General features: G+C 40.4%; 1 protein-coding gene across 2 annotated transcripts in view; it reads right to left on the bottom strand.

Moving 5' to 3' along the window:
* WDR7 (WD repeat domain 7) overlaps positions 1 to 22,255 on the bottom strand; it is a 329,543-nt gene that overhangs the window by 186,899 nt on the left and 120,389 nt on the right. For both annotated transcript variants that reach the window (XM_065406020.1, XM_065406019.1), the window contains one exon: positions 11,566 to 11,679. In XM_065406020.1, the coding sequence (XP_065262092.1) occupies positions 11,566 to 11,679 (114 nt within the window). The remainder of the gene's footprint in view (positions 1 to 11,565; positions 11,680 to 22,255) is intronic.

Raw genomic sequence — 22,255 nt, 5'->3', positions numbered from 1 at the left:
GTTAATACAGCTGAAAAATCCACTGATTTACCCAGCCCTACTAAGCAGGAAACTTCTCTTGAAAAGTGGGAGGACATTTTCAGAATCTGAGCTTGAATTAAAAATATATCTATACATATTAGATAGATAGTGTGTGCATGTTTGTAGCTCTTTATTGATTGCAAAAAAAAGAAACAACCCACTACATATGAACAGAATGTGAACGGATGCACTGCTATTTTACTGAGTCTGCAGACACACTGCTCCAGTGCATCTGATCATAATCACAGGTTTGTCAAGCTACAGCTACACAGCTGCTTGGGAAAGCTCTGAACATAAACAGAGGCAGACAGAGGAGTTATTCAGTGGGGAGGAGTGTCCCCTTTAATCCTCTTCGTGGTGTGCTCAAAGAATGCCTTCTCAGGTCTCAGGCCTTTAACCAACACCTCTCTGTGAGCAAGGACCCACATATCCCTTCTCTCTCCAGACTAGATTTTAGTCTGCAGCTGCCTACAGTTGAATTGTGATTATCTCAAGCAGGTCCAATTTACCGCCAGTCCCTGTGCTTTGCTTTCTCTCCAAGAGCTATTACCAGCAGTTACAAATGACCACATAGCTTTTCCAAAGCAGAGCACATTTAAGAACAAAAGCATACAGAGAAAACATATAAAAGAAGTTGCCCATATATGGCAACCTTGGCAGGTTCAAGCCTTTCCAAAGGATTTGGCCTCTCCTTAAACAAAAGGTCATGTCTATTTATTGAATCATCATGAAGGCCTCTCTGTCAGTTCAAACTCACCTTTTATTTCCCAAGTCCTTTCTTTGTCATTGAGTCTCTTGAAACGCGGTCTGAACTAGTATACCCAAACCACCCAGGTATTGTATTTCACTGGAGCTGTTTACAGCCCTAGGAACTGCATCAAATTGCCCCCCACTGCATCTAGTTCCTGAGGAGCTGCAGTACCTATCACAAGGAGAGACCAAAAACAGAGGCTGATGGAGGGATAGGGGAGCTAAGAACTTCCACTACCAATTACTCCCTGCTGCAGCGAAGAGACTAGATGAGGGGACACAATTGCATAGACAGCCCTTCTTGTACCCACCAAATGGCACTAGTATGTGTAGTAAGAAGAGGGCCTGAAACATAAGCCCATGTATCTGAGGCCTGGTATGAGGCCTGAGGTAAAGTAGTCAAAACTTGGCTGATATAAAGCAAAGTTAAGTTGTGAGCAAGAGGCAGGCCCTGCTCACAGAATCTGGCAAGAACAGGGTTGATATTGAAGAAACACACATTCCTAAGTAGTGCTAGGCATAAAAATATATACGCAAACACATTCCAGAAAGGTGGTACCAGAACACCCTGATACCAAACACATTCCCCAAAGATAACAGGAACAGACTGACCCATCCTAAAGATAAGGTCAGGATGACAGCATAATGGATAGAGATGTTTTAATCAAACCAACATGTACAAGGTAATGGGTGGCACCCAAATACGTCAGGAGTAATACAAAACTTTTGTATCGGTGTATAAAAAGGTATCTCAGAGGAAGTGTCTTTGGCTGGCCTAGGGTATAATGGAAAGTCCCACCAATAACTGAGCTAGTCCGTTGCAAGGGACATACATGAGTTAGTGTGCCTGTAACCATTGAGCCAGGACATTAGGACCATGCTTCGTTGACAACAAACCTGACCAAGTTCTTTCGCTACGAACTGAGTCTGTGGATTTATTGGGTTGTTCGATCGGAGCCTGCTGTATAGGCTATCTGGACAGCGTCATTACAGCATGCAGAAAGAACACACACTCAGCCAAACATCTCACGACAGTATACAAAGGAAGAACAGAGAGGGGTGGGGGGGGGGGGGGAATTCCAGGCACCAAAGGGATCAAGACATTTAATATCTACTAAAGATGTAGGGTGGGATTCCATAAGGGTTGATGCCATTAGAGATTTAGAGTAGTCCCTCCACCATCTTTCACATCAGCCTCTGGCTAGTGGATGTAATCCGCTATTTATTGAGTGCTCAGCACATTTTTCAAGCCCAGAAAGATCTACCTATTTATGAAGTCTACCTTCTGTATATATTGATAGTAATTAAATTACATTAGAGAGCAGCAGGTGGCTCTAATTCTAAAGAGCATAAAGACTAATGAAGACACAGATCACAAGGACCCATGTTTGAATATAAATTGAAAAATTTACAAAACATGTTAATCATTTTCTGGTTGATGAAACATATGTATATCATAGAGGTTCTTAATTCTTATTGCAGTTTTACTTCTTGAGAATTTCTTTTCAAGACAATTTCCACTACAGTAAATTCTGTGGATGTTTAAGACAGTTATCTTTACATTCCACATATCTCTATATTGCTTTCTTTGTAAGCAGCTGAATCTGTCAACAGAGGTACTGATGTAGTATCATGTTGTCTGTTTTTGACAATGTCAGTGACATTTGATCCTTTACCCCTGTTATATGGTCATCTATGTCCTTGCTATATTGAACAAGTGGTGGATTAAAACCATTTATACAGACACTGCAGTACAGACCCTCAAAATTCAGCAGTAGCACTCCTTAAAAGTGTATATGTACATTTCTAAATGAAAAAGAGATCTAATTGATGTTAAAATTATTTTGTTTCTCTTTTAGCACTCAGGGAAAAATATATACTAACATTTTAAAAATTGTTACATTAAATGGAAGAAACCGTGCATTATTTTGACAGAATGTTCTGGTTAGAGGCAAATATATTTTGACAAATAGATATTTGATTTATAAACAAAGCTCTTGTCTCTTTCACAAAAAAGCTAAAACTATTACAGCTGGTTATCTCATTTATCTGTATTAGTGTCTTCTCTTCAAGCTTTCTGACATTCTAGATAAACTCATTCTGTTTTGCATAATTAGGATATAGGGTGTGGGGAATGGGGAAGGGTTAAGTGATCAGGTTAATACATTTTCTTTCAAGTCCCCACATCTTGAAAACTACAATATATTTAGAATATAGGGTTTTCAAAGTCATCTGACTTCTATTCTGAATCCTGAAGTCTTGCCCACTGAAGCCAGTGGTTTTTTTGCCCAAGTAGGAATTGTTGTAAATTGCAAAATCATAATGCTTATGATTTGATCTAAAATGTATGTTCAATTCATGCAAAATGAAACATTTTACTGGATAACTGCAATAGAGCAATCATTCCAGCCATGAAAGATAATGTACATAATACTACTGTTTTGAAAGAATATTACTTAAAAACATGTATGTTCAGTATATTTAAAAACAGATCCAATTTCCCTGAAGACTACTGTAAGTGATTTTTTAAAAATGCTTAACACACAGTCTAGTGTATTAGTAAAAGTATTTTTCTGAAATAGGCTTCAGCAATTTTTTTAAACTGCCTAAACTAGAATGTCCTAATCTCTAAAAGGATTGATGTGAAAGTGATCCTTTTAAAAAAATTAGATAAATGAAAGTGTTTGGTGAATGTCAAGTTGGACTGAAGAAATTCCTGTTGACTGACCACTGCATACTAGCATTACTTTGTGCAGCTGATCAATAGATATTAGCTTTAAAAAGACAGGCAGAAAAAGAAGCTGCATCATATTTTTAAGACGACAAGGTGAGGTTTAAATTGTTTCATTCAAGGCTCAATTTTATTTTTTCTTACTCCCATTCCCCAGTTAGAACTATTCTTTTGGGAAAAAAAATATATTCAAGTGATCATAAACTTAATTTATACAGCTTTTAGCTTTGTCTTTCTACCTTTGTAAGTCAATCACTTTCAATATGTAAATGAGAGATTTTTTTGGTCCCATTTTTTTAAACTATAAATTATAAAATTATGCCACAAGTATTCTACTTACCTAACACAAATCATAAAATTGTAGCAGCAGTGAACTAACCAGGAACCCTTACTACTTTTGACCAAGGCCCATCATTGCAGACGGACTTCAGTCACATACTAGGGTCTCCTGGCCTGAAAATGCTGAGCGTAACACAAAGCAAAAGCACGCTCACGTCTTAGAATTTCTCCGATATGAGGAGGTCCCATCTTCTGTCTCTTCCCTTTCCTCATGAGCTTGCTTCCCTTTCCCTTCAAAACCTTTTATCAGCTGCAACATTCGATGCTCACAATAGTGCTATCTGACACTACAGTAACAGTTTCAGGGAAGGAAAAAGGGAAACTCTAAGGATGGGAGAGTCAAGGAGTAGGAAAACAGTAGATAGGCAAAGGGAATACTGATTGAAGAAAGAGGTCTTTATTTCCTTGTGAATCTACATTCTAGTACTCCTAGCTTTCATTAATTTGTTTTCATTTTCATAATAGTAAACTTTCTATTAAATGTGGATTTAATTACATTTAGATATGCCTTAAGCATAACAGCATTTTTCATTGATGATTGGCTTTTATAGGAATAATTATACTGCTATTAAACAATGCTAGAAATACATTCTGCATATTACATATATTACACTTACAACTTATAATGCATACAAACTGGCAAAAATAATTATGCAGTAACGATTTCCTTTATAAAGGAAGAAAAAAATGAATAAGCGTATTCCTTTTAGTTATTGTGAAAATCAGACAGATAATCAAGAAATCTACTAGCTACATTGCCCATAAAGCCCTATAGAACAAATGCTCCAACCATTCGATGCTCCCAAAATAAATGTACTCTTCTTGATACGGGTTTCTGTCAGCATGCCGATCAGATTTTTCATAATGTAATTTACATAGGCTTCTAGTCAATAGAAATAAATATAGTTTTCTTTTAAACCCTCACAAAATCCATACACAGCTCAATCAAGTCACACAAACTCAAGGTAACTTACACAATCTATAAACTGTGGTATCCTAGTTGCTTTGATGGTGTGTTAAGAAAATCTTTTAGCTATTTAAATTCTAAGGATATTGAATATTCTTCCTTTTTAATACACAGCACGTAAGGTGGCATGAAAGGAAAGATTCAATTCAAGAGAGCAATACTGTATATTTTGCATATTTTTATGGTCAGTCATAATATATTTTGAACTAAATACACCAGAACTCTTTAGACTTCATCAACTTTGCCTACAATAACATCTACCAGTGGTGACAAGTTATGATGGTACTGTATATCTTTAACATACTGTAGTTCAACCTGCTGTGCACGGATTTAAACAGTGCTTATTTGTTCAAAACCCTCAATATCATATACAAGTCAAATAGTGAAAGATCAAAACATCACAAAGACAATTCTTTAATTAACCATAATTGCTAAGAAATAAGCCATTTCATCTCACGGGCAGTAAGCTGATCTTGCCAGATTTAAGACACTAGCTGAGAACATGTATAACCCAAAATAACTGAACGAGGTAAAATTTGCTCAGTAATAGGAATTTTATAGCAAATATAATTACAGAAGACACAGCTATTTTGTTTCCGTCTGCAACTATTATAGTACTATTTCTCTGCTTGCGAATCATTAAAATGATTTCAGTTACTCAAAGGCTTCTGAAATAATTACTAGTTACTTTTCAACCCACACTTCTTCATATGGACCTGACTACATTGGAGAACTTCTCTCGTCAAAGAGCCTATTAACAAGAATAAATTCATTCTCTCAACATGTTTATATTCTAACATAATAGGAGATAAATGGGGACAAAACAGAAGATCCCATGTTAATTAACTATATGTTTGCTACATGTGGATCAACTCCACACATAATGACGGTTTTACAGTTGTCTAGGGAGATCATTAGGGACCCTTAGCTTCTTTTCCCAGTGGAAAGGTTTGAAATACTTTCAGTTGAAAGAGGTTGTTAGATGGAGATGGGAAGAATCAAGATACTGGATTATTACAACAACAGAGGCGGACTATGTCCACAAGTTGCAATTTTACAATCAGTGATTTCATATATTAATAATAGAGGACTTTTTTTGCTTCATAATTTAGCAGTCAGATCAGAAATGGAGATTACTTACAGTAACTGGAGGTTCTTTGTGAAGTGTGATCTCTCTCTGTATGGCACGTGTGTAGGCATGCATGCCATTTGCCCGAGTCTGGAAATTTTTCAAACCAGTGTCCACTGATTCATATATGCGCAGAAGATTCCCTCATGCTCCCGACTGAGGCTATAAGAGGAAGTGTGGGTCAACGCTTCTCCAGTTCCTTTTCTTACCACGATCCAACAGGATCTGAAGTGGAAGGGAAGGAGAGCGGGCAGTGGAATACAGATAGAGACCACACCTCCAGTTACAGTAAATAACCTTCATTTCTTCTTCAAGTGATGGTCCCTATGTGTATTGCACATGTGGGCGACTGGCAAGCAGTATTCAGACGGAAGGGAGGGTGCGAGGAAGATGGTAGCAGAGATGCTTGTAGTACTGCCATTCCTACAGCTACATCTGCAGTTTCAGCTTGAGTTAGACTGTAGTGTGTCGTGAATAGGTTGACGAAGCTCCAAGTTGTCGCTCTGCAAATCTCCTGTAATGGAACATCTGATAAGGATGCTGTGAAGGCCACCTGTGACCACATGGAGTGAGCTATAATACCCCCAGGAGGAGGGTTCTGTTGTAGGAGGAGGAGCTATAATACCCCCAGGAGGAGGGTTCTGTTTGTTCTTTTGTAGCATTCTACGATGCATCCTGAAGCCCACTTAGAAATCCTCTGTGAGGATATGGGCTGTCCATACAATCTTTCTGCTATGACAACAAAGAGTCTCGGAAATTTTCTAATGGGTTTGGTTCTTTGCAGGTAGAATGCCAGGGCGTGCCTGACGATGAGGGAGTGAAGTCTCCTGTCTTTGGAAGAAGCATGGGGTTTCAGGAAAAATACAGGTAAGTGTAATGATGTAGAACTCAGAAACAATCATGGGAAGGAATTTTGGAAGTAACCTAAGGGAGATCTTCTCTTTGTGAAATACTGTATAAGGAGGGTCTGCCATCATGGCTCCTTGCTTACTAACCCTTCTGGCCAAAGTGATGGCCGCTAAAAACACCACCTTCATGGGTCATGTTGCCACATTGTGATAGTGGGTCATGGCACACATTGTGATAGTTTCAAAGAGCAGACCTGTGAGTGTTTACAGAACAAGGTAAAAGTCCCATTGAGGTGTAGGTTTAATGATTGGTGGGAAGGTCCTGATCAAGCCCTTCATAAATCGTACAGTAGCCAGGTATGTAAAGACACAACATCCTTCAACCGGAGAGAGGAAGGCATTAATCACTGCTAGGTGCCCCTACAGCGAATTAGGGGCCAGACCTGAACTATTTGAGGAAAGGAGATAGTCCAGGATAACTAGAATGCCCACAGTATCAAGTGAATATTGGTGGCGATGTGCCCAGGCCAAAAAGTGATGCCATTTAGCCAAGTAGCAGGATCTAGTAGAATCTTTTTCACTTTGGTTAAGGATTTCCAGAACGGGGTGGAGCATTAGCATTCTATTTCCGACGCCCATCCAAACACCAGGCTGTGAGGTGGGGTGAGCCTTGGTTGGGGTGCTTGATTTTCCCCCCATTCTGGATTAGGAGGTCCTAAAATAGGCAGATCCTGATAGATAGGTGTGTGGACATCTTTAGGAATTCTGTGAACCAGAACTGTCTGGACCAGTAGGGTGCTAAGAGGAGGATGGTGGCTATGTCGCCATGAAGCTTCTGTTCAATCTGTGGTAGTTGGGACAAAAGGTATATCTGACGTTATTTGTCCAGTACAGCAGGAGAGCATGACCGTGGGAACTGCAGCCCGTGGCTCTCCTGGAGTAATACATGGAAAGCTTTCTGTTCGTCTGAGGTGCAAAGAGATCCCTTAGTGGAATACCCCATTGTGCTAATATGTTGGTTAGAACTGTGTGGTGGAGCTCCCATTTGTGGTCAGAGAAGCTTCTGCTTAACCTGTCTGACAGGAAGTTGTAAATACCCGGGAGGTATGCAGCTTGTATCGTAATGTGGTTTCTGATACATCACCTCCAAAGTCTAACTATTTCCAGGTAGAGGGGATGAGATCTTTCTCCTCCCTGTTTGTTTATATAGACCACTGTGGCGATATTGTCTGACGCAATTTTTACATGGAGTAAGCGTATGAGGGAAAGGAAGGCCTTGCATGCAAGGTGGACTGCTCTCAGTTCCAGTAAGTTTATGTGTAGCCCGGCCTCTTTTAAAAATATAAGAACGGCCATACTGGGTCAGACCAAAGGTTCATCTAGCCCAGTATCCGGTCTTCCCACAGTGGCCAATGCCAGGTGCCCCAGAGGGAATTAACAGAACAGGTAATCATCAAGTGATCCATTCCCTGTGGCCCATTCGCAGCTTCTGGCAAACAGAGACTAGGAATACCATCCCTGCCCATCCTGGCTAATAGCCATTGATGGACCTATCCTCCATGAACGTATCTAGTTCTTTTTTGAACCCTGTTATAGTCTTGGCCTTCAAAACATCCTTTGGCAAGGAGTTCCATAGATTGACTGTACGTTGTATGAATGCACACAGGGTCCAGGTGCCATGAGCATTGTGGTAGTCCAGGTGAACACCCCACCCTGTAAGGGAGGCATCTGTCAGGATGGTGGCCCTTGGTATGGGAGGGTTGAAGGGAGTTCCACCATGAATTTGTTTGGGTTAGACCACCAAGCAAGGGAGGTCATAACTCTGGTGGGAACTGTGACCTTGGAGTCAATGCGATCCCTGTGTGGTTGGTAGGTCGAATGGAGCCAAGCTTGCAGGCACTGCAAGTGGAATCTGGTGAACGGCATCATGTAGGTGCATGCAGCCATGTAGTCTAACAGAGAAAGACACTAGCGCACCATAGTTTGGGGGTGATGCAAAAGATCAGGTTGCTCACTGTGTAAAACCTATCTATGGAAAGAAATGCTCTTGCAGAGACTGAGTACAGCCATGCTTCCATAAAAGTTATTGTCCTTGGGGGGTAACAAAATGTACTAACACCTAAAGTATAAAGAAGGTGCTGAAGAGATCCCATTGCTGACATGACCTCCTGATGAGACCAGCCCACTAGGAGCCAGTCATCCAGGTATGGAAATACTGTATAACCCTGGCATTGCATCTGCGTTGTTACCACAGTGAAAACTTCAGTGAATACCCTGGGGGCTGTAGCGAGCCCTCAGGTAAGGACATGAAACTGGTAGTGCTCTTGGCCAATGAAGCACAGAAACTTCCTGTGAGACGGGTCAACATCTATATGGACATATGCATTCTTCCTGTCAAGAGCTGCAAACCACATTCCCTCCTGAAGGGAGGGGATTATAGATGCCAGCGCAATCATCCTGAATTTCAGCTTTCAAATAAAGATGTTGAATTGCCGAAGGTCCAGGATGGGTCTCCACCCTCCGTCTTTTTGGGGGATTAGAAAACAGAGCGTAGAACCCTGTGCCTTGATACTGAGGTGGGACACGTTCTATTGTCCCCCAGCGTAAAAGGTATTCCGTTTCCTGTTGATCAATTGGTGAGAGCCCTCCCCGAAGAGGGATCAGGAAGATGGTTTGTGAGGAGAGAAGAAAAGAAACTCTATGGAGTATCACTGATGGATAAGCTGCAGGACCCAACTATCTGTGGTGATCTTGTTCCAGCTGTGGGTGAAGAAAGTAAGATGGCCTCCAAAGACGACAGGAGAAGAAGTAGGTGCCATTGAGGGTGGTATGCAGGTCTCGACCTGCATGTCAAAAATGACTGTTGGCCTGTGGTTGGGAGTAAGTGGAGGCTGTGGCAGTACAGGGAGCCACGAAACGCGACCCCTGAATTCTCTGTCATTTATGCAGAGGCTCAGGTGGACATATGGAGCATGCCACAGGGGTGGTCATGGTCTAAAGGGCTGTCTCTAGTGTTTCCTCTGGGGGGACTGGAGTGTAAATCCCCAGGGATTTCAGAATGGATCTTGAGTCTTTTAGAGAGTGCAGGAATTCATCCATCTTTTCATTAGAAGGTTGGATTCATTGAAGAAGAGGTCTTGGATGGTGTTTTGGATCTCTTTAGGAAAGCCTGATGACTACAGTCACGAGTCCCTTCATGTGATCAGTTCTGTGGCCAAACTTCTGGACACTATCTGCAGCACCTATTGCAGCCTGGAGAACCAACTGTGCCACTAACCTCATATTTTGCTAATAAAACTTAATAATTAGCTATACAAAATTGAAGACCAGCAGAAGAGAAGACCTTCCTACCCAGGAGGTCCAGTCTCTTTGAGCCCTTATCTGTTGGGATGATTTCTGGTAGTGCGACCAAGCTCTTTCCATAGCTGCCTGTATTGCCAACAAATTGGGGCAGGATGGGAAAAAAGTCAGCTCCTTTGGTAGGAATAAAATAATTTTTTTGGGGGGGGGGCAGGTATACAGTCACAAGATGTTGGTGTGTGCCAAACTGCTAAGGTCAGTACTAATATAGACGTGTTAATTGGAAGGGCCACCCTGGTTGGTCCCTGTGGTTGCAAATTGTCCAAGAGATGGTGTTAAGAGTCCTGGACCTCTTCTAATGGGATCTGCAAATTGTTAAGAGATTCCTTACAACAGCTCCTGATATTGATGGTGGCCATCTGATGTAGGAGCGATGTCGTCATCTGGAAATTATGAAAAGGCACCCATCGGAACTGTTGGTACAAATGGAACTGGTTCCAGCTCTTCCTGCTTATACACGGATGGAATCATCTGACGAGAGGGGGAGGAGTGGTACGACTCCTGACAGGGGTTTGGGCACCTGCCACAGGGATCCCAAGGGCCCCAATATAGAGGGATCCATTAGTCGTGGCAGCCCCCAAGGGGAATCGGTACCAACTATCCCCGGGGGGGAGGGTCATATCTGGAGGGATGGTAAGCATAGCTTCTCAACCATCTTCCAGGACCAGAGAGGATTTCCTCCTACTGGGACTAGGTGGGAGGTGTGAGGAACAATACTATACAATAACTAATAAGCTAAGATATAAAACTATGTACAAACATCTTACTTTATACAGGTTATGCACAGAGTGAAGGAGGACATGATTCCAACTTAGGACATGCGGCAGTAAGAAGGAACTGGGGAGGCATCGACCAACACTCGGTTGGGAGTACGAGGGAAGCTACTGCGTATGTGTGTGTCAATGGACACTGCTTTGAAGAATTTCCAAACTGGGGTGCATGGCATGTATGAGTACTCATGTGGAATATACATAGGGACCATCACTCAAAGTTGAAGTTAACATTGTCAGGGCATAATCAACATGTACCCGATCCCTGGAAGCAATGTATGCACATTTTCAGCCTGTAATATTAAAGTTTGTCTTATGCAATGATCTTCCTCATGCAACACAAACTTTTTCTTTTTAGCAATACTTGTAACCAAGTACTTTGTACTTCAGGATAATTGTTGCTTGACAGTAAATTTTATCCTAATTCATAATTTCAGATTCTATGTTAAATATAAAAGATCACTAGATCCAATTCACAAATATACAACATATTAAAAATACACATTCAAATTATACTTTCTTGGGAAAGGGTTCTTAAATAGTTTTGCTCAAATTCATGTTTCCTCCAAGCAGACACTAGCCTAAAGGATTTAAAAGGAATGGGACAACAATAGGAATGTAGTGGTATTATTAAATATATTCATGCTCACCTGCTGTGATGTCATCATCAACAAGATCATGCTCTTCTTCCTGAACTTTGACTTCTGACCCTGATGAATCTGGACTTGCACTACCAGTTTGAATGGCTTCCGCTGTCACTCCAGCTGAAACAAATTCAGTCACATTAAAAAAAATGACTTTTTTGTTTTTAGTTGATCTTTTTTTGGAATTTATAATCACAAACAACCTTAATTTTCTCCCACTAGGAATTGCCAATGCTTTGAAATAATATCTTTATAACTCTTTCTGATCAGCACTAAGGGAAGTTTCTTTCCAATAAAATTTCAAATTTTCCTTCCTTTTATATCAGCATATAGAAGCAGGTTTAATATTGAGATTTGGAGGCAAAATACAGACACACCTTTAGCCTTCTTTAAAATATATTGATATCAGATTTTTTTTTCTAAGTGTGACAAAATGGTATATAATTTTCTATAAATATAAACATAGGAATGATTTCTCCTAAAGAGAAACATTAAAGGCATTTATATATTTCTTGTACATCTGATGCAATTCAACTATAAAAAGGATTGGACATTTACATGGATAATGAGAACATTGAGAATTACATCAGAAAGAATTTTTAAAAACTAGAGTTTGGAAGTTGTGTGGAATCTCATGCTTCAGAGCACGACAACTTCTGGCTAATATAGTTTCAAAGAAATAGCCCTTATGGGCAAATTATTCAGTAATTGCCCACGTGATGATTTTTTGGACTAGTATCTGAAGCCATTGTCAAAGGCAGGATACTGGACAGACAGACCACTGGTCTGGTTGGATACAGCAATTCCTATGTCTCTGATGAAAAACAAAACAGGACAGCCCCACTGTGGTATACTCTTGTGTAAAAAAACATTTTACACACACACACACACACACACACACACAACACAACACAAAAATAAAAACAAAATTCTGTGTCAAAATATTAGTTCAGCTGTCATTATAATATGATCAGGAGCACCATGAAAAAATGAATTTCTAAATCCAAAGTACAAGAAAAAGATTTCTCCATAAGTGGTTGTCCTTAAATTGAAGGAATGGAGTAATAAAAGAAGGTAATGAAAAGACAGAGGACGGAACACACAACCAAATCAGTAACAGTTACTAGTATCACTTCACTAAGCCTGCTAGTAGTGATCATGTGAAGACCACCTAAATTAATAGCTTTGGAACACAGTACATTATTAAAAAATAAAGTTTATAATTTTATCTTACCACTATCACAACTAATGTACACCACAGTTCATAACTTTAACTCTGCTCCTCTAGGGGTGTGAGCATTTCAATGCTTCCTTTACCAGACTACCCATTCCAAACACACCAGACTATCCTTCAGCCTTCTCTCTGGCACACACCCTTCATCAGAATATCCCCTTTCCCCCCAAATGTTATTAGTTGTGCAGATTTAGTGCAATAGTTTGGTGTGTTGCGAGGGGTTAGTCTGGTAAGGAGGTGCTGGAAGGCTGGCATTACTAGCGGGACAAAATTAACGTTGTTTGCGATGTACAGTAATTGTGGAAGTGGTAAGGTGTATGATTGAGTGGAAGATTAGAAAGCATATAGGAAACTTGACTTTTCATTTCCTGTGAAGCAACCTTAACAATGCTGGTGAACTTCCATATTTTAGAAAAAGAGTTTAACACTGGATGTCACATCCCCATGCAAATCTACACGATCCCTATTTCTCTCTTCACACCAATGATCCCCCCCAGCCACAAGATGGGATCCTTGGGCAGCCACAGAGGAATTCCCCCTGTGATGAACCATGGGGAGTTTGTCAGACAGAGGTGCTGGCTTTGTAACGGAACTGGGAGTGCTACTTTTTAAGGGCTCTCTGCCCACCAGATTGTCCCTATCCTTACACCTTTTAACAGCTAGGACAAGAAGCAAGGCTAGGACTAAAGAAAAGTGATAATTGTATTGAGGGACATAGAAGCAGTATTGCCAAATACATGTATTCAAAAGTCAGGAATTGGTTCCCCCAAATCATGAAACGGGCTTAAATATAATGAGATTTTAGTGGGGAAAAATTCATCTGCCTGCTAATTTTTGAGCCATTAAGGGGAAACTGCCTACACCCAATTTGTGAGTGATCATTTGACATTCTAAATTCAACCATAAATGCAAAAATTTGAGCCTCTCCATTTGGCTGTTGGGAAATGACTCTACTTAACCCTATGGTGAGTGAGCTGCCATCCCCCTCACTCATCGCTATCCAGTGTCTTCCCAAATCTTCCCTGCTATCTCAGGCAGTCTTCCACTCCATTTGCATTCTCTCTCTATGCTTCCATATTGTCTGTCACTATGTGCCGCCTCCATATTTGCCTTCCTTTTCCTCACTATTTTACCCTACACATTTTCCCTCTTGCCTCTCCTATTCCCTTGACCCCAAAACCTAGCCTGCAAAATTCCCTTGTGCACATACATACCCACCCCATTTTCCCCCTCATGCTTGCCTCTTCCATATTCACCTGCTCCTAACAGTGGCCCTGTGCCACCTGACAGCATGGAGGAAGGCAATTATTTTCCTCAAAGGATGATCTCAATGGCAATGAGAACAATGGATAGAGGTGGTTATCTTTACCAAGAGCAGTCCAAACTTCCTCCTGCCCAGGTTGAAGGGAAACGGCAACCATATTAACTAAGAGCAGCATATGGCTTCAGTTTGACTGAGAACAATGTGAGGAGGCAACTTTTTTGCAAGAGCAATTCTTCATTAGTATCTCCAGAGATAGTGACTGCATATGCCAGTCTCTGTTGAAGAATAAATTTTTAATCTTTCAGTTACTGGCAAAAATTGACCGTTAACCTTAAATAGCTCTTTCTTATTACCCATTTTGCAATATCTACTCAAGATCAATTTTGTGTAGATACATATTGTTTTAATGATGCACATCTACAACAAAAAACTAGAAAGTCTCACAGATTTCAGATAGAAACCCATTGCAAACACTCCCGGTTAATAATCTATTACACAAAGCTAAACAAAAACTACATAGAAAACTCAAAAGACATAATAAACTTTTTGTAGAATTTACAACAGAAAGATCAACATGTAGGAAACCACCTTCCCTCCCAGGAATGCATGCCCTAATTTCAGCCTCTTTGAGAAGGCAACCTTAACTATGGAGTCACAATCAAACCCTCCATAAAAGAGCACCACCCCACACCTATTAGGCTATATAAATAATCATAATAACCTATGCACTGAATAAACAAAAACATGCATGAATACACATCTCTACTGAGCCAGAGAACACACTGGTCCTCTGCATAAAGGCAAGCAAATAAAACCACTCTGCAACAAGGAGCTTCATAAATTCCATCTTCTGCATGCAGCAATCTAGAATATGGTCCACTTATTCCTAAGCACTCTATGCAGAACCCACTTCCCTACATTAGGATGTCAGCAGGCACAGCAAACATGTTTGATGCATCCCCCAACATGACTCTTAAGACCCCAGGGCTAAGCAGTGTCTGCAATTCTTCCATGTCTTTTCCCATCCCAGGAAGAGGATAGATTTGAATGGTTGCTTAATCCTGAAAAATGCATTAGGAAGCCTCTTCTGAGATGGAAGCTCCTCCTCAAGTAAGGTACAGTCTCTGTGGGTGTATAACTGGATAAGTTATCAGAAGCTCATGGTACGGTGGCCCCAAAAGGTAACTTTTTATTGGATAGCACCCTTAGTGAATACTGGTTTGCATAAGCATTATGGCAACCATGAATCTGTCTGTCACCAAAAGGAGGGTGATGTTCCATTTGATATGTGCTACAATACCTAGGTTTAATAAGGATAAATAAAAAGGACAACATTAAAAGAACGCCCAGGCATGTGTTGGTTTACATCAGATATACAAAAAAATATTTCTTCCGCTCAATGAAAATCCAGTAATCAGGAACATGTATTCCTGTACTCCAGTGCTTTCTACATAATTGCTAAAAATAACACCTAAAAAGTATGTCTTAAATATGTCAAAAACCTGAATGCATGTTCAAAATAAGCCAAATAAAATACTAAATCTAATGGAAAACTTATTTTACTATGAGTGATTTCACCAATGTGTGATATCCAATAAGTGTATTAATCATTTATCATTCACTTAAATACATTAATATTGTGCAGTGCAATATTATTTTACTTGTATTTTTCTGCTCTTATAACTGAAGTCTTCCAAAAGTAAAAGGATCAAGCACATGTATGTTAACGTACACCAAAGACCAGTTAGTGAGCAACAGGTTGGGGTGCTTTTGAGATCACCAGGTGATGCCAGCTCATTCAATATCATCTGTCACTGTCTTCTACCACTTCTTCCTTGGCTCGTCTCACTTTCTCTTTCCTCCTTGAGATATCCAGTTCAATGCTTTCTTAGCATGTCTCCCATCTTCCATCAGTGTACAGGTCCCAACCATCTGAGCGTTCTTTCTTTGATGATATTTTCTAACATGTACTGCTCGATCAGGTCCATTACTCTCACATACACTCTTTTTGTTAGCCACTACCATCGGCCAACTCTCTGCTCTGTACAGTGGTGTGCTCTGTACAATCTGACCTTTCGTTTGGTGTGGAGATCTCTATTTGATCAGATGTTGTTCATCCTTCCAAAAGTGGTGTTTGCTTTTCCTAATCTAGTATGAATACCTTTATCGCAATCTCCTTCAAATGTCATCACTCTTCCTAGACAGCAGAACTCTTCTGTCTGTTATATTTCTTTTCTGTCCACATATACCTTTGCATCTGTTGTCCAGTTTCCTACCTTCAAACATCTTTATTTTCTCTTCATTTACTTTCAATCTAATGTTTGCTGCTTCCTGTTCTACCTCTGATGCAAGGACAACCATTCTGTTTCACTATGTACTCAGTAAATCAATGGTGAGTCACTAGTTTCTGTTACCCATTTAAACCTGCATGCCGCCTTTTGTTGTTCATTTCATCACCCAGTTGACTGCTAATGCAAAGAGGATTGGTGATAACACACACCCTTGTCTAACTCCACTCACAATACCAAACCACTCACGCTGACCTGTATCTGATCTTGCTGCACATCTACTTCCATCATAATAAGAAGTTTATATGTTGATCAGTTTGTCTGGTATCCAGTAGCTCTTAACAATATTCCGCAGGGTTTCACTGTGGACACTACTAAACACTTTTTAAAAGTTGATAAGATGGGTTTTTGCCAAGCAGTAGCTTTTTTGATCATCTATCAAAGACTGGATATCTGCTCATAATATCATCTACCTGGATGGAACCCAGCCTGTTTTTTTCGTAAGATTCGATACACTGTTTTTTTCATTCTATTCAGCATAACAGTAGCCAATACTTTGCCCAGGACTGATAGCAGTACTATACCTCTCCAGTTTATGTATTGAGTAAGATCACCATTTTTTGGCAATGCCACAATACCATTTTTCTTTCACCCATATTTTGTTAGAGTTTTGTTAGGAAGCAAAATTCTGATTGAAAGCTGACTTTAGTACCTTTGCTTGAATTCTGTCAACCCCAGGAACTTCCCCATTTGAGGCCTTTGATAGTGTTATTGGTCCTTTTATTTCTAACTTAGCACTGGCATTTTTCTAGAACCTGTGCATGATCTGGACAGTTTAATATAAAATGAAAATGTTCTTTCCATTATTTGACTTGTTCTTCCTGCATTTTCAACATCTATCCATGAAAATCCTTGATAGTCATCACCTGTGACAGTCTGGTTTTTCCCGAGCGGTCATGCACTATTTATAGAGCTGCTTGATGTCTCCCCTCTGAGCTGATTCGTAGGCCTCTTAGCCTTCTCCCGAAAAAAGGCATTTCTATCTTGCCTTCATCTCTTCTCTTTTAGTCTGTATCTTTCATCTCTGTCTAGGAGTTTTTCCTGTGTCTTGCACTGTTTCTTTTTTGCCTTCAGAGCTTTTCATTCATCACCCATGTTCCAGATGTAATCCATGCATCTTTCTTCCGCCTTCTTTGGAAGTCTACTACTTCCTCTGCTGTCTCAACTACCATCTTCTACCAGTTTGACCATCTGTCTTCCAGACTTTCTAACAGCCTAGTCCTGTAAAATACTGGAAAGGTTGCTACGGGCAATCTGGAATCCGAGCTGTTTTTCTTTGTCCTTTGCCTCTATTGCTATAACATTCTTTTCATCTGTCTTAGTGCTCTTTTTGAGTTTAAGTTGTAATGTGGCCACTAAAAGAATGATCTGAGCCAACATCTGCTCCTCTGCTGATTCTGATACCCCTCAAAGACACACATCTCTTAGATATACACACATGCTCTATCTGATTGAAAGTCACATTGACTGGTGATCTCCATGTGAACTTGTGTCTCCTCTTGTGTTGGAAGAGATTGCCTCCTATTGCTTGGGTGTTTGTGCCACATAGATTCAAGAGCTGTTCACTATTATTAGTTTGGATATCTTCCACTGCTGTGTCCATGACTCCTTCCAAATCAGCATAATTGTTGCCGATTTTACACTGAAGTTGCCTGTCATCAGCATGATGTCATGGTTAAGCATGACATCCAATCCTTGCTGCACCTGCTTGTAGGATGTACCCTTTTCACTGTCACCTGCAGAGTCTGTTGTTGCACATACCTGGATTATTGTACACTTGACTTGTCTTCTTTGCAGTCCAGACGTTGCTAGTCTGTCACTCACTGGTTCCCAAGCCAGCAAGGTCTTCACGGAGATGTCATTTAGCATCATTCCTCCTCCTCTTTCATGCGTTCCTCTTTATAGCATCATCTTGCCACTTCCTGCCAATTTCATCTCACTGATGCCAAGTATGTTCAGATGGTATTTTTTCATTTCTCATGTAACCAGTGCCAGCTTTCCAGTACTGTTCGAAGTACTTACATTAGCTTATGCTCTAATAAATTTGTTAGTCTCTAAGGTGCCACAAGTACTCCTGTTCTTTTTGCGGATACAGACTAACACGGCTGCTACTCTGAAACCTTACATTCTATGTGCCGCCTACTTGTTACAGATTTGATAGTCAGGATTCAATGTCTCGAGATCTCAGCTTTCTTTTTGCTTTCACTGAGATGTGTCATATTTGGATTTTGAGCTCCGTCTGCACTCTTAAGGTTTGATTTAACGGAACTGTTTTTGTTGCAGGAAGGCTGCATCTCAGTGATTGCAAAACCAACTGCAGAACTCTCCTCTTTTATCTAAGCTTGGGAGTGAGCTGAATCAAAACTCCAATTGAAATCAATGCAAAAAGATGCATATAATCTGTTAGAAATATATTAATTTTAAATCACTGATCATTTGTTTTCTTTTGTAGGGATAGTATGGATTATCATTCATATTTAGGCAAATTAAATAAATTCATTTTTTAAAGTTTTATTTCTTCAATTTCATACAAATGCATCTGTCAAAATTTCTAATTAAAACAAAATAGGGGCAATGAATTGATATATATAATTATCCAAATTAATTGGGTTTTAACAATGGGAGCATGAGAATGTCTGCAGTTTATTTTCAGACAGAGGGTTTAAATTTATTGGAAACAGATTTCTGCAGTGACTGACCAGCACTGCCCCACATTCCCTGCAATCCTTATGACAGACAGACTGCCTGCCTCACATTAATTCACTTCACACTATTTCTATCGATCCACAGCCAGTTCCCTAGTCTCTTTGCACACACTGCCTGTCTGGCTGCCTACATCCACATCAGCACATACACACAAAGGCCACAGAAAGATAACCTTTTGCTTCCATTAAAGAAACAGTCTCCATTTTTCTAGCTACAACATCATCAGAGATTTAAAATATACCAGCCTCTCTGTTGCCTAGTGAACAAATTTACTTGGACAGTATGCCCATTGTATAGTCTGGGAAATGATCATTTCAACATTTTAAGAAAAGTTATGTTGACCAAAGAGAAAATGGAAACAATGGGACAGAAGGTATATATACAGCATGCAACTAGAGAATCCCTTAAAAATTGAATTTAATTTGAAGAACCTATATCTTACTGAAGACTAAAGCCGACCTTCAACATATTTTTATCTTTAAACATAAATAAAGGAAAACAGCATTTTCTTAAAAAAAAAAAAAAAAAAAAAAAAAAAAAAAAAAATCTATACTTGCTCACAAAGCCCCTATTTGGGCAGAATATATTGTAGACATTGGTGAATGCAACACCTGAGGTGTAATTTTAAGAAGTGAACATAAGGAATAGAAAATGAACTTACTGAATGCTTTATAGCTGCACATTCTTATCACAGTGCAGGGGGAAATGAAGAGCAGTAAAGCTCAAATATCTTCCCAACATGAAGAGCTCAAAATATATCAATGGCCAAAACCACCTCTAATACTTTTAATTCATGACTAGGGCCCTACCAAATTCATGGTCCATTTTGGTCAATTTCAAGATCATAGGATTTTAAAAATCGTAAATTTCATGATTTCAGCTATTTAAATCTGAAATTTCATGGTGTTATTATTTTAGGGGTCGTGACCCAAAAAAAGAGTTTGGGGGGGGGGTCACAAGGTTATTACAGGGGAGGTTGCGGAACTGCTACCCTTACTTCTGCACTGCTGCCGGCGGCGGCGCTGCCTTCAGAGCTGTGCAGCTGGAGCGCAGCGGCTGCTGGCCAGAAGCCCGGCTCTGAAGGCAGCGCCGCCGCTGGCAGCAGTGCAGAAGTAAGGATGGCCTGGTATGGGATTGCCACACTTACTTTTGCACTGCTGCCTGCAGAGCTGGGCCCTCAGTCAGCAGCTGCCACTCTCCGGCCACCCAGCTCTGAAGGCTGCAGCGCACAAGGAAGGGTGCCTTAATTCTGCACTGCTGCTGGCGGGGTGCTGCTTTCAGAGCTGGGCACCCAGCCAACAGCCGTTGCTCTCTGGCCACCCAGCTCTGAAGGCAGGACAGAAGTAAGGGTGGCAATATTGTGACCCTCCCACCCCAAAAAATAAGCTTGTGACCTCCCCCTCCCCCCCCTGCAGCTCCCTTTTGGGTCAGGACCCCAATTTGAGAAACACTGGTCTCCCTTGTGAAATCTGTATAGTATAGGGTAAAAGCACACAAAAGACCAGATTTCATGGGGGGACACCAGGTTTCACGGACTGTGACGCATTTTTCATGGCTGTGAATTTGATAGGGCCCTATTCATGACATACCCTTTTACAAACATTCCTCTTTGATTTGCAGTCAACAAGCTGAACACACCAATTTTAGATCCAGAAGGCCAAAATAAAACAGGATTAATTGTACAATCTACAGTGTGTTGTGAAATTAAGGCTAATCCATCCTAACACCTGAATTCTAATACATTTACTGCAGGAGTAGCTGCCGAAGCAGCATGAGCAGGTACCAATGCACTGGTTGGGAGACGCAGGAGATAAAATGGGAGCCTCGGTGACCCCTTTCCCAGAAACCCTCCTCACTCTCACCCCACAAAACTGTGCAGGGAGACCCCTACTTTGGGTGAATTAAGACCCAGGGGCCATCCTTCCTCCTCCTCCATCCTGTGGCTTCAGAGAAAGAAACTGCAGGGAAGAACCAGCCAAAGACTGGAATCAGCAGCATCAGCTCAAGCAGAGACCCTGATGTCTTCAATGCATTTTCCCCCCCACTGTTAACTAGACATTCTCTCTCCTCTGCTCATTTGCTGTTTGTTCCAACCCCCTCCCTGCCCCCTTCTTTACAGTCTATTCACTCAGCCTCACTCCACATCTGCCTCCCCTGCCCACCTTCTCTAGCCGCTTCCCTACACTGTCCCCCCTATATTCCTTGTCTTCCTGTTTAGTTTATCCCCTTCCAACTAACCCCCACCCCCTAAAAAGTGTGTGGAACTATTTCCTTGTAAGCAAAGAAAGATGACTAAAAGGTTTCCATTATTACTCATATTACCTGCTGTATGAAGAAGTTCTATTGGTATGGGGGGGCGGGGGGCGGGACACAGTGCTAAATACGTTCTCTAAAGCTGGAAGGAAAATTCAACAAAATGTTTCCTGGTTTATAGGATAAAAGATAATAAATCCAACTTCAATATTTGGAATTTATTTTTAAAATAAACAGCATATTTTTTCAAAATAATTCAGTTCTACATGTAAGAAGCCAAGGCAGTTCAAGTTTATGCCACTTTTTTGGAATCTGTTGAATACTACTCTTGCTAGTGACAAATTCATGTCTTATAGCAATAAAAGTATCTCTTTAAACTTCCATAAAGGCACAGGCTTCTTTACAATTCATCTCACCAGACTCCTTTGTTTGACAACAACAGATTATGGTAGCCACTTTACTAAACAAACTATTAATGATGATTACAGATAAGTATTTCAAAATATGTTTGCTATTTTTATACTTAATTCTACTGTCAAATTAAGATGCCCCTTGTAGGGAAAAAAATTCATTGTACACACACAGGGATAAATGGCCTGCCTGAAGATCTTACCACTTTAAAGGGCTTCTGAGCACATGTACACAACTTAAATTGGAATCTGCAGAGTGAGACTAATGAAGGGGAAATCCATTGCTCATTTTTAATACCACTAGTTTAAATGCAAAGCAAACAGAAAATGGCCTCTAGTAATCCAGAGCTAGTTTCATAGATCACCAGTAACCAAAAAGAAATCATCTATATTTTAGAACAGGATATATTAAATTTAAATAATTTATTCCTCTGTGAAGTCCACAGTTTGAATGAGGAGGGAGATCATCTATTGCTTATTA

Source organism: Emys orbicularis, chromosome 6 (assembly GCF_028017835.1).
Source record: "Emys orbicularis isolate rEmyOrb1 chromosome 6, rEmyOrb1.hap1, whole genome shotgun sequence".
Taxonomy (NCBI): domain Eukaryota; kingdom Metazoa; phylum Chordata; order Testudines; family Emydidae; genus Emys; species Emys orbicularis.
The sequence above is the reverse complement of the archived record's forward strand: the minus strand, read 5'-3'. Positions and strand labels throughout refer to the sequence as shown.